At 40.9% G+C, this 13,130-nt stretch overlaps 1 protein-coding gene across 1 annotated transcript; it reads right to left on the reverse strand.

The window, feature by feature from the left end:
- Positions 1-2,853: 2,853 nt before the first annotated feature.
- On the reverse strand, positions 2,854-3,716 carry LOC112078235 (gastrula zinc finger protein XlCGF7.1-like). Its single transcript, XM_024144533.2, has one exon. The coding sequence runs from the start codon at positions 3,699-3,701 to the stop codon at positions 3,072-3,074; it is 630 nt and encodes a 209-aa protein (XP_024000301.1). The 5' UTR covers positions 3,702-3,716; the 3' UTR covers positions 2,854-3,071.
- Positions 3,717-13,130: the final 9,414 nt, after the last annotated feature.

A 13,130-nucleotide genomic window follows, 5' to 3' on the forward strand; every position in this document is an offset into this window, starting at 1 on the left:
TTTGACGACACTTGGGGGAATGATGCATCTTGCCATAGAGATCCGGTATTTACATAATCACTAATGTGAATTGATGTACAGTCTAATCCTGTTCTAAACACCGGGTCATATTGTTTACCCAGTAACTGATGTACATAGTCTAATCCTGTTCTATACACCGGGTCATATTGTTTACCCAGTAACTAATGTACATGTAGTCTAATCCTATTCTATACACTGGGTCATATTGTTTGCCCAGTACCTTAGACTGCAGTGATGCTGACATGCAATCAATGACGATACAGTCAGAATCTTTCTGGACTCTGTTTATTTATTAGGATCCCCTTAAATAGCTGGTGACGAGGCAGCGTTCTTCTTCCAGGGGTCCAAGAAAGGAATCAAAACACAACAAATAAAACACAGTATTACGTGAACATTATAATGTAGTCATTCAGCAGAGATGCTCCCATCCAAAGAGACTCTCAAGATACCCAGACAACCATATATCACAGTGGTATCACAACCACCACATAATCACATATCACAACATGATACAATACATCATACACTGCTCAAAAAAATAAAGGGAACACTTAAACAACACAATGTAACTCCAAGTCAATCACACTTCTGTGAAATCAAACTGTCCACTTAGGAAGCAACACTGATTGACAATAAATTTCACATGCTGTTGTGCAAATGGAATAGACAACAGGTGGAAATTATAGGCAATTAGCAAGACACCCCCAATAAAGGAGTGGTTCTGCAGGTGGTGATCACAGACCACTTCTCAGTTCCTATGCTTCCTGGTTGATGTTTTGGTCACTTTTGAATGCTGGCGGTGCTTTCACTCTAGTGGTAGCATGAGACGGAGTCTTACAACCCACACAAGTGGTTCAGGTAGTGCAGCTCATCCAGGATGGCACATCAATGCGAGCTGTGGCAAGAAGGTTTGCTGTGTCTGTCAGCGTAGTGTCCAGAAGTTCCATCCACTTATGCTATAACCTTGCCAAGGCAGAGACACTTGCCAGAGCCCTGCAAAATGACCTCCAGCAGGCCACAAATGTGCATGTGTCTGCTCAAACGGTCAGAAACAGACTCCATGAGGGTGGTATGAGGGCCCGACATCCACAGGTGGGGTTGTGCTTACAGCCAACACCGTGCAGGACGTTTGGCATTTGCCAGAGACACCGAGATTGGCAAATTCGCCACTGGCGCCCTGTGCTCTTCACAGATGAAAGCAGGTTCACACTGAGCACATGTGACAGACGTGACAGAGTCTGGAGACGCCGTGGAGAATGTTCTGCTGCCTGCAACATCCTCCAGCATGACCGGTTTGGCGGTGGTCAGTCATGGTGTGGGGTGGCATTCTCTTGGGGGGACGCACAGCCCTCCATGTGCTCGCCAGAGGTAGCCTGACTGCCATTAGGATGTCAGATGAGATCCTCAGACCCCTTGTGAGACCATATGCTGGTGCGGTTGGCCCTGGGTTCCTCCTAATGCAAGACAATGCTAGACCTCATGTGGCTGGAGTGTGTCAGCAGTTCCTACAAGAGAAGCATTGATGCTATGGACTGGCCCGCCCGTTCCCAGACCTGAATCCATTGGCACATCTGGGACATCATGTCTCGCTCCATCCACCAACGCCACGTTGCACCACAGACTGTCCAGGAGTTGGCGGATGCTTTAGTCCAGGTCTGGGAGGAGATCCCTCAGGAGACCATCCGCCACCTCATCAGGGCATGCCCAGCGCTGTAGAGGAGGTCATACAGGCACGTGGAGCGACCACACACTACACTGAGCCCATTTTGACTTGTTTTACGGACATTACATTACATTACAAGTTGGATCAGCCTTAGTGTGGTTTTCCACTTTAATTTTGAGTGTGACTCCAAATCCAGACCTCCATGGGTTGATAAATTTGATTTCCATTGATAATTGTGTGATTTTGATGTCAGCACATTCAACTATGTAAGAAAAAAAGTATTTAATAAGAATATTTCATTCATTCAGATCTAGGATGTTTATTTAGTGTTCCCATATTTTTTTGAGCAGTTATAATACAAATCTATTTAAAAAAATGTCTGTCCTTCACACTCCCGTCCTGCAGTAATGTGTTCTTTTTCTGGTTTTAACCTGGCTTTACTGTTATCTTGAGTTTACCTGGTGACATCAGAGTTCTATTTAATAGTGTCTAGAGTTAACTGGGTTACAGAGAGTTCTTTTAATACTGTCTAGAGTTACCTGGGTGACAGAGAGTTCTATATAATACTGTCTAGAGTTACCTGGGTGACCGAGTTCTATATAATACTGTCTTTCTTGAGTTACCTGGGTGACAGAGAGTTCTATATAATACTGTCTAGAGTTACCTGGGTGACAGAGAGTTCTATATAATACTGTCTTTTCTTGAGTACCTGGGTGACAGAGAGTTCTATATATACTTCTAGAGTTACCTGGGTGACAGAGAGTTCTAATATAATACTGTCTAGAGTTACCTGGGTGACAGAGAGTTCTATATAATACTGTCTAGAGTTACCTGGGTGACAGAGAGTTCTATTATAATACTGTCTATAGTTACCTGGGTGACAGAGAGTTCTATATAATACTGTCTAGAGTTACCTGGGTGACAGAGAGTTCTATATAATACTGTCTAGAGTTACCTGGGTGACAGAGAGTTCTATATAATACTGTCTAGAGTTACCTGGGTGACAGAGAGTTCTATATAATACTGTCTAGAGTTACCTGGGGTGACAGAGAGTTCTATATAATACTGTCTAGAGTTACCTGGGTGACAGAGAGTTCTATATAATACTGTCTAAGAGTTACCTGGGTGACGAGAGTTCTTTTATACTGTCTAGAGTTACCTGGGTGACAGAGAGTTCTATATAATACTGTCTAGAGTTACCTGGGTGACCGAGAAGGTAAAGTGTATGTAAACTTCAAACTTCAACTGTATGTTAGTGGGGTTTCATATAACCAATTTGGTTTATATTTTTGAGTAAGGGTTCATAAAAACAATGATTTATTTGTGAGTAAGGGTTCATATAAACAATATGACTTCAAGTTGCATAAACAAAAACACAAATTCCCAGTCAGAAACATAAGTCGGAACACAGCCTCTCTATTCTCTCATGTGATTTCAGGTCCTCTGACTGGGAAAATGTCTTTCCACAATGAGAACAGTGAAAAGGCTTCTCTCCTGAATGTGTTCTTTCATGTGATTTCAGGTGCTTTAACTGTTTAAAAGTCTTTCCACATTGGGAGCAGTGGTAAGACTTCTTTCCAGAGTGTATTTTGTTATGTATTTTCAGGCTCCCTAACTGGGTGAAACTCTTGCCACACTGAGAACATTGGTAAGGCTTTTCTCCTGTGTGTATTCTCTCATGTCTTTTCATGTTAACTAACAAGGTAAAACTCTTTCCACACTGAGAACATTGGTAAGGCTTTTCTCCTGTGTGTATTCTCTCATGCCTTTTCATGTTAACTAACACGGTAAAACTCTTTCCACACTGGGAACATTGGAAAGGCTTTTCACCCGTGTGTGTCCTCTCATGCTCTTTTAGGTTCCGTAACTTAGTAAAACTCTTTCCACAATGGGAACAGTGGTGTCGTCTTGCTGGTTTGGGAGTCTCTGGTTCCGGTTTCCCTGAAGGACTCTTCCTGCTATCGCAGAATCTCTTCCTACTGGAGGGAGAATCTGGTCTCTTTCCTGCCAAAGACATATTATTTTGTTAAACAGAGACCTGAATGAAATCTACACATGATAAAACTTTATTTATATTAGGGTTGCAAAAACCCAGTAGCGTTCACAAAATTCCCAAGTTTTTCAGATATCCTGGTTGGAGGTAGAGGTCTTCACGGGTCCAAAAAGTTGGACCTGTTCCGAAAGGGATCTGAACTAACAAAAAGCAGCATAAAAGTATATATTTTTTTTAAACCTACTTTATTATCTGAAGCTGATCAAAGCATGAGAAGAGCGGGAGAGGTGCCGCTCTAGCAGGCGGGGGGGAGGGGCCGTACTGTGAAAGCTCGGGCTATAGTAGACTAATAGCTGCCATTACTAGGTTATTTATCAAATAAGATTACGTAGTACCTGTCTTGGAGTAAAAAAACGGGAGAAACTAGTTGAGCTACATAGCTAAGGCTAGCTAGCTACTCTAATTCAGGCTGGGAGTGCTAGCTAACTACTCTAATTCAGGCTGGGAGTGCTAGCTAGCTACTCTAATTCAAAGTGCTAGCTAACTACTCTAATTCAGGATGGGAGTGCTAGCTAGCTACTCTATTCAGGCTGGGAGTGCTAGCTAACTACTCTAATTCAGGCTGGGAGTGCTAGCTAGCTACTCTAATTCAGGCTGGGAGTGCTAACTAGCTACTCTAATTCAGGGCTGGGAGTGCATACGCTTTCTGATCCTACAGTTACAAACAACAACACCTCCATTCAGACTATTGAATAGCAGCCTGTTGGCTCTTGGTCGGTGTAGCCTGTCCTCCTTTAACTTTTAATTACGTCATTTTAATTCCATCTTCCATTGATTAGATCCTAACTTTTGTCCCACAGAGAGAATCTGTAGCCTCGCGCTGCTTTTGATGACTGATGGCCAAAAACAAGCTACATGTGCAACGCCCCACTTTTCGTGAAAAGCAGCAGCATAAATTATATTTAAATAAAATGTCTCTCTCGACTGCAGAAGTCACGTTTGGATCTGTATGGGCCCTTCCGGACAGTCAGTTAAAATTACACCCGAGACCCGTGACAATCATTTTAGATCCCAAAACATTATTTAGAATACCAGGATTGCGTCTCGGGATTCGGGATAGTTGGAGCTGCGAAGACCTCTGATTCAGAAGACCTATAGTTATAATAGATGGAGCTGTGAGACCTCTGATTCAGAAGACCTATAGTTATAATAGATGAGGCTGTGAAGACCTCTGATTCAGAAGACCTATAGTTATAATAGATGGAGCTGTGAAGACCTCTGATTCCGGGAATCTTTCAACTGGGTTTGATTTCATGGATTGTCATGTTTATAGGCTGAGCAGAGCTCTTTAATAATAGATAATGTCATGGTTATAGGCTGAGCAGAGCTCTATAATAATAGATAATGTCATGTTTATAGGCTGAGCAGAGCTCTTTTAATAATAGATAATGTCATGTTATAGGCTGAGCAGAGCTCTTTAATAATAGATAATGTCATGGTTAATAGGCTGAGCAGAGCTCTTTAATAATAGATAATGTCATGTTTATAGGCTGAGCAGAGCTCTATAATAATAGATAATGTCATGGTTATAGGCTGAGCAGAGCTCTTTAATAATAGTAATGTCATGGTTATAGGCTGAGCAGAGCTCTTTTATATAGATAATGTCATGTTTATAGGCTGAGCAGAGCTCTATAATAATAGATAATGTCATGTTTATAGGCTGAACAGAGCTCTATAATAATAGATAATGTCATGTTTTATGGCTGAGAGAGCTCTTTAATAATAGATAATGTCATGGTTATAGGCTGAGCAGAGCTCTTTAATAATAGATAATGTCTGGTTATAGGCTGTCCAGAGCTCTATAATAATAGATAATGTCATGTTTATAGGCTGAGCAGAGCTCTATAATAATAGATAATGTCATGTTTATAGGCTGAGCAGAGCTCTATAATAATAGATAATGTCATGTTTATAGGCTGAGCAGAGCTTCTAATATAGATAATGTCATTTTTATAGGCTGAGCAGCTCTATAATAATAGATAATGTCATGGTTACAGGCTGAGCAGAACTCTATAATAATAGATAATGTCATGGTTATAGGTTGAGCAGAGCTCTATAATAATAGATAATGTCATGTTTACAGGCTGAGCAGAGCTCTATAATAATAGATAATGTCATGTTTATAGGCTGAACAGAGCTCTATAATAATAGATAATGTCATGTTTATAGGCTGAGCAGAGCTCTATAATAAAGATAATGTCATGGTTATAGGCTGAGCAGAGCTCTTTAATAATAGATAATGTCATGTTTATAGGCTGAGCAGAGCTCTATAATAATAGATAATGTCATGTTTTATAGGCTGAGCAGAGCTCTATAATAATAGATAATGCCATGTTTATAGGCTGAACACAGCTCTATAATAATAGATATTGACATGTTTATAGGCTGAGCAGAGCTCTATAATAATAGATAATGTCATGTTTATAGGCTGAGCAGAGCTCTATAATAATAGATAATGTCATGTTTATAGGCTGAACAGAGCTCTATAATAATAGATAATGTCATGTTTACAGGCTGAACAGAACTCTATAATAATAGATAATGTCATGGTTACAGGCTGAGCAGAGCTCTATAATAATAGATAATGTCATGGTTACAGGCTGAACAGAGCTCTATAATAATAGATAATGTCATGGTTACAGGCTGAGCAGAGCTCTATAATAATAGATAATGTCATGTTTTTAGGCTGCGAGAGCTCTATAATAATAGATAATGTCATGTTTATAGGCTGAGCAGAGCTCTTAATAATAGATAATGTCATGTTTATAGGCTGAGCAGAGCTCTACAATAATAGATAATGTCATGTTTATAGCTGAGCAGAGCTCTATAATAATAGATAATGTCATGTTGATAGGCTGAGCAGAGCTCTATAATAATAGATAATGTCATGGTTACAGGCTGAGCAGAGCTCTATAATAATAGATAATGTCATGTTTATAGCTGAGCAGAGCTCTATAATACTAGATAATGTCATGTCTTTAGGCTGAGAGGAGCTCTATATATATAGATAATGTCATGTTTATAGGCTGGCAGAGCTCTATAAATAGATAATTGTCATGTTTATAGGCTGAGCAGAGCTCTATAATAATAGATAATGTCATGGCTACAGGCTGAGCAGATCTCTATAATAATAGATAATGTCATGGCTACAGGCTGGCAGAGCTCTATAATAATAGATAATGTCATGGCTACAGGCTGAGCAGATCTCTATAATAATAGATAATGTCATGGTTACAGCTGAGCAGAGTCTATAATAATAGATAATGTCATGTTTATAGGCTGAGCAGAGCTCTATAATAATAGATAATGTCATGGCTACAGGCTGAGCAGATCTCTATAATAATAGATAATGTCATGGCTAAAGGCTGAGCAGAGCTCTAATAATAATAGATAATGTCATGGCTACAGGCTGAGCAGATCTCTATAATAATAGATAATGTCATGGTTACAGGCTGAGCAGAGCTCTATAATAATATACAGAACAAAAATATAAACACAACATGTAAAGTGTTGGCCCCATGTTTCAAAGATCCCAGAATTTTTCTGTAAGCACAGAAAGCTTTGCCATTTGCTATTGAGCTGAATGTTGAGACAATTTTACATCCCAGTTTGTTAACATTTCTCCTTTGCCAAGATAATCCATCCATCTGACAGGTATAGCTGATTAAACAGCATGATCATTACACAGGTGCACCTTGTGCTGGGGACAATAAAAGGCCGCTGTAAAAGGTGCATGTTCTGTCACACAACACAATGCCACAGATGTCTCGAGGGCGCATGTAATTGGCATGCTGACTCCACAAGAGCTGTTGCCAGAGAATTTAATGTTAATTTCTCTACCATAAGCCTCCCCCAGAGAATTCGGCAGTACGTCCAACCAGCCTCACAACCACAGACCACGTGTAACCACGCCCGCCCAGGACCTCCACATCCTGCTTCTTCCCCTGCGGGATCGTCTGAGATCAGCCACCCGGAGAGCTGATGAAACTGATGAGGATTTCTGTCTGTAATAAAGCCCTTTTGTGGGGAAAACTCATTCTGATTGGCTGGGCCTGGCTCCCCAGTAGGTGGGACTATGCCCTCCAGGCCCACCTATGGCTGCACTCCTGCCCAGTCATGTGGAATCCATAGATTAGGGCTTAATTTATTTATTTCAATGAATATAACTCTGTAAAATCGTTGAAATTACTAACTAATATCCTAATTAATGTAATTAATATCATACTTCATTTGTGTTTCAACACCTGAGTAAGAGGAAACTCAAATCCCAGTAGCTAGATCGCTCACTGTAAACATAATACCCACTGCTAGTAGCCAGGTGTTCATTCAACAGTAAATGTAATGTCCTAAAAAGGTTAGCAGTTGTGTGCTACTACCCATGAGACCTATAGGTCTATGACCTCACAATGGCCCGTGCACATGAAGCGCGCGCCCCGCTCCGTATCTCAAAGCCATATGAATCATGTTGGAATGTTGAGAAATAAAAGAATACATCCAGAACGCTGAGACCCTCCTCTCTTAAACAAGGACAAGAGGACGAAGCCGTGGTTTTTTCCCTGCGTTTTCGAACTGTAATACGATCAGAATGCATCTTTCTCTGGAGGGCACGGGGCAAGAGGAGGGTGGCTCGCTCATTACAGCAGCAGGCCCCAGTGAAACAGGGGCAAGAGGAGAGTGGCTCATTACAGCAGCAGGCCCCAGTGAAACAGGGGCAAGAGCACACACACATTCACTACAGGAATCATGAGGATAATGCACTTTACTGTTTGACCTAATCATGGTTTTAGCCAACCCAAAACGTTTCTACGTTCAGGCATCCTTTCCATTTGGTACGGTCCATGATCTTGGCTGTCTGACTGATGACAGTCACCCTTTCCATTTGGTACGGTCCGTGATCTTGGCTGTCTAACTGACGACAGTCACCCTTTCCATTTGGTACGGTCCGTGATCTTGGCTGTCTAACTGACGATAGTCACCCTTTCCATTTGGTACGGTCCATGATCTTGGCTGTCTGACTGATGACAGAGTCACCCTTTCCATTTGGTACGGTCCATGATCTTGGCTGTGTTAGATATCCACCTTGTATAACACCTACCTATAGTGTTGTTAGATATCCCACCTTGTATAACACTACCTATAGGTTGTTAGATATTCCACCTTTATAACACCACCATAGTGGTTAATAATCCCACCTGCTTATAACACCTACCTAATAGTGTGTAATATCCCACCTTTATAACACCTACCTAGTTATATCACGAACCTTATGTGTTGTTAATATCCCACCTGTTATAAAACCTAGCCTATAGTGTGTTAGATATCCCACCGTTAAACACTACCTATAGTGTTTGTTAGAATCCCACCTGTGTATAACACCTACCTATTAGTTGTGGTTACATATCCCACCTGTTATAACACACTACTATAGGTTGTTAGTATCCCACCTGTTAAACACCTACCTATAGTTGTTGATATCCCACTTTAAACACCTACCTATAGGTTTGTTAGATAGGCCCACCTGTATACACCTACCTATAGTGTTGTTAGATATCCCACCGTTTAACACCTACCTATAGTGTTGTTAGAATAGCCCACCTGTTTATAACACCTTACCTATAGTGTTGTTAGATATCCACCTGTTATAACACCTACCTAGTGTTGTGTATGATTACCTGTTTAAACTCTATAGTGTGATTATACCCACCTGTTATAACACCTACCTATAGTGTGTTAGATAATCCCACCTGTTATAACACCTACCTATAGTGTTGTTAATATCCCACCTGTTATACACCTCCTTATAGTGTTGTTAGATATCCACCTATTATAACAGCCTACCTATAGGTTGTTAGATATCCCACCTGTTATAACACCTACCTATAGTGTTGTTAGATATCCCACTGTATAACACCTACCTATAGTGTTGTTAGATATCCCACCTGTTATAACACCTACTATAGTGTGTTATAGTATCCCACCTGTTATAACACCTACCTATAGTGTTGTTAGGTATCACCACCTGTTATAACACCTACTATAGTGTTGTTAGATATCCCACCTGTTATAACACTACCTATAGTTTTTAGATATCCCACCTGTTATAACACGCTACCTATAGTGTATGTTAGGTATCCCACCTTAAACACTCAACCTATAGTGTTGTAATATCCCACTGTATAACACTACCTATAGTGTGTTAGGTATCCCACCTGTGTCATATCCCACATATTTAGATACTTAAAAGGCATATCAGTTATCAGCCATCTTTCCCCTAGAACCCACTCAACTTAGAACAACATCAAAATACCTTAGAAGCACGGCAAGCGTACCGCCACATTGCCAAGCCTAGGACCAAAAGGCTCCTTAACAGCTTCTACCCCCCGCCACTAAGACTGCTGAACAACTAATCACATTAGCCAGCCGGACTATCCATTGACACCCCCCCCTCCACTGACGCTGTACCGTACCTCCTGATTAGCTCACATACTTGACTGTACCCTTGTCATGGAGCTTCCACATTGAACTTACGGTACCTCCTGATTAGCCTCCACATTGACGCTGTACCTACCTCCTTATATAGCCTCCACATTGACTCGTACCGTACTCCTGTATATACCTCCACATTGACCGGTACCGACCTCCTGTAATATAGCCTCCACACTGACGCTATACCGTACCTCCTGTATATAGCCTCCACATTGACGCTGTACCGTACCCCCTGTATAAGCCTCCACACTGACGCTGTACTGGTACCTCCTGTATACAGCCTCCACATTGACTCTTACCACCTGTATATAGCCTCCACATTGACTCTGTACTGGTACCCCCTGTAATAGCCTCCACATTGACCTGTACTGGTACCCCTGTATATGCCTCCACATTGACTCTGTACTGACCTCCTGTATATAGCCTCCACATGACTCTGTACGGTACCCCCTGTATATAGCCTCCACATTGCTCTGTACCACCTGTATAAGCCTCCACATTACCCTGTATCGGTAACCTGTAATAAGCCTCCACATTGACTCGTACCGTACCCCCTGGATATCGCTCCCATTGACTCTGTACCGGTACCTCCTGTATATAGCCTCCACATTACTCTTACTGGTACCTTCTGTATATAGCCTCCACATTACTCTGTACTGAACCTCCTGTATATAGCCTCCACATTGACACTGTACCGTACCTCCTGTATATGCCTCCACATTGACTCTGTACTGGTACCCCCTGTAATAGCCTCCACATTGACACTGTACCGGTACCTCCTGTATATAGTAATTTCATGGTAAGGTCTACACTTTTGTATTCAGCATTTCACGTAAGTCTACACTTGTTGTATTCAGCATTTCACGGTAAGGTCTACATGTTTGTATTCAAGCATTTCACGGCTAGAGTCTACAACTTGTTGTATCAGCATTTCACGGTAAGTCTACACTTGTGTATTCGCATTTCACGGTAAGCGTCTTACACTTTTGTATTCGGCATTTCACGGAAAGGTCTACACTTGTTGTATTCAGCATTTCACGGTAAGGTCTACACTTTTGTATTCGGCATTTCACGGAAAGGTTACACTTGTGTATTCAGCATTTCACGGTAAGTCTACACTTGTTGTATTCAGCATTCACGTAAGGTCTAACTTGTTGTATCAGCATTTCACAGGTAAGGTCTACACTTGTGTATTCAGCATTTCAACGGTAAGGTCTACACTTGTTGTATTCAGCATTTCAAGGTAAGGTCTACACCTGTTGTATTCAGCATTCACGAGTAAGTCTACACCTGTTTATTTCAGCATTTCACGGTAAGGTCTACACCTGTTGTATTCAGCGCATCTGATAAATGCAGTTTAATTTGATTTGAACCACACTATCTATGTCTTAAACACTGATTTCCTGTAAGACCGATAGACATCAGTGCAGTTTGGTATGTATTGTCTGAATCTCTGATAGAGACGTCAGTTTGTGATTATGGGTTACTGAAATCTCTGATAGAGACCAGTACATTGATGTGTATTGGGTTACTGAACTTGATAGAGTAGTCAGTTTGACGTAGACAGTAAGTCTGATGATGTATTGGTTTACTGAATCTCTGATAGAGACCAGTACAGTCTGGTGATGAATTGGTTAATCTCGATGAGCAGTGCAGTTGATGATTATGGGTTACTGATCTCTCGATAGAGACCAGTACCAGTTTGGTGATGTATTGGTTACTGAATCTCTGATAGAGACCAGTACAGTCTGTGATGTATTGGTTACTGAATCTCTGATAGAACCAGTACAGTTATGGTTGATGTATATGGTTACGAATCTCTGATAGAGACCAGTACAGTTTGGCTGATGTATTGGGTTACTGAATACTCTGATAGAGACCAGTACAGTTTGTGATGTATTGGGTACTGAATCTCTATAGAGACCAGTACAGTTTGATGTTTGGTACTGAATCTCTGATAGAGACCAGTACAGTCTTGATGTATGGGTACTGAATCTCTGAAGAGACAGTACATTTGTGATGTATTGGTTACTGATCTCTATGAGTAGATCGTCACTGTGGACCAGTTCTGATGATGTATTGGTACTAATCTCTGATAAGACAGTACAGTTCTGTGATTATGGTACTGAATCTCTGATAGAGACCAGTACATCTGATGAGTATTGGGTTACTGAATCACTGATAGAACCAGTACAGTTGTGATGAATGCAACGCCATTAGCGAGAAACATTCTCATTTCTGAACCCACTCTTTTCTTTACCCCTGATGCACCATCTTTAGGAAATGTTAGTCAAATAAAAGGAGACTTATGTGTTCTTAATTGATAGAGAATTTCGTTTTTTATCCAAATATGTGTACATAAAGATAAACGTAATTATTATAAAATAATATATTTTTTATAAAATAATATATTTATTATGAAATAAACATAGTATTAGTAAATAGATATGTACAGATCTGAATCTTGGTGATCCAAGAGCAATTATGGAAAAATATTTTTGTTGGTTGAATTTCACTCAAATCAAGTCAACCGCAGCATTCAGCAAAGAGACCTGCTTTGACTCTGTAATCAGTCAGACAGCAAGATCATCGACGCTACCAAATGGAAAGGGTGACTCTGGCATCAGTCAGACAGCCAAGATCATGACCGTACCAAATGGAAAGGGTGACTCTTCATCAGTCAGACAGCCAAGATCATGACCGTACCAAATGGAAAGGGTGACACTGTCGTCGTTAGACAGCCAAGATCATGGACCTACCAAATGGAAAGGATGACTCTGTCTCAGTTAGACAGCCAAGATCATGGACCTACCAAATGAAAGGATGACTCTGTCAATCAGTCAGAAACAACCAAGATCATGACCGTACCAAAATGAAAGCGATTGACTCTGTTCGTCAGTAGACAAG

The sequence above is a fragment of the Salvelinus sp. IW2-2015 genome, unplaced genomic scaffold (genome assembly GCF_002910315.2).
Source record: "Salvelinus sp. IW2-2015 unplaced genomic scaffold, ASM291031v2 Un_scaffold5424, whole genome shotgun sequence".
Taxonomy (NCBI): domain Eukaryota; kingdom Metazoa; phylum Chordata; class Actinopteri; order Salmoniformes; family Salmonidae; genus Salvelinus; species Salvelinus sp. IW2-2015.

Bases quoted from the DNA above. Each gene is read 5' to 3' on its own strand.
- LOC112078235 (XM_024144533.2), bottom strand. From the start codon at position 3,701: ATGTCTTTGGCAGGAAAGAGACCAGATTCTCCCTCCAGTAGGAAGAGA.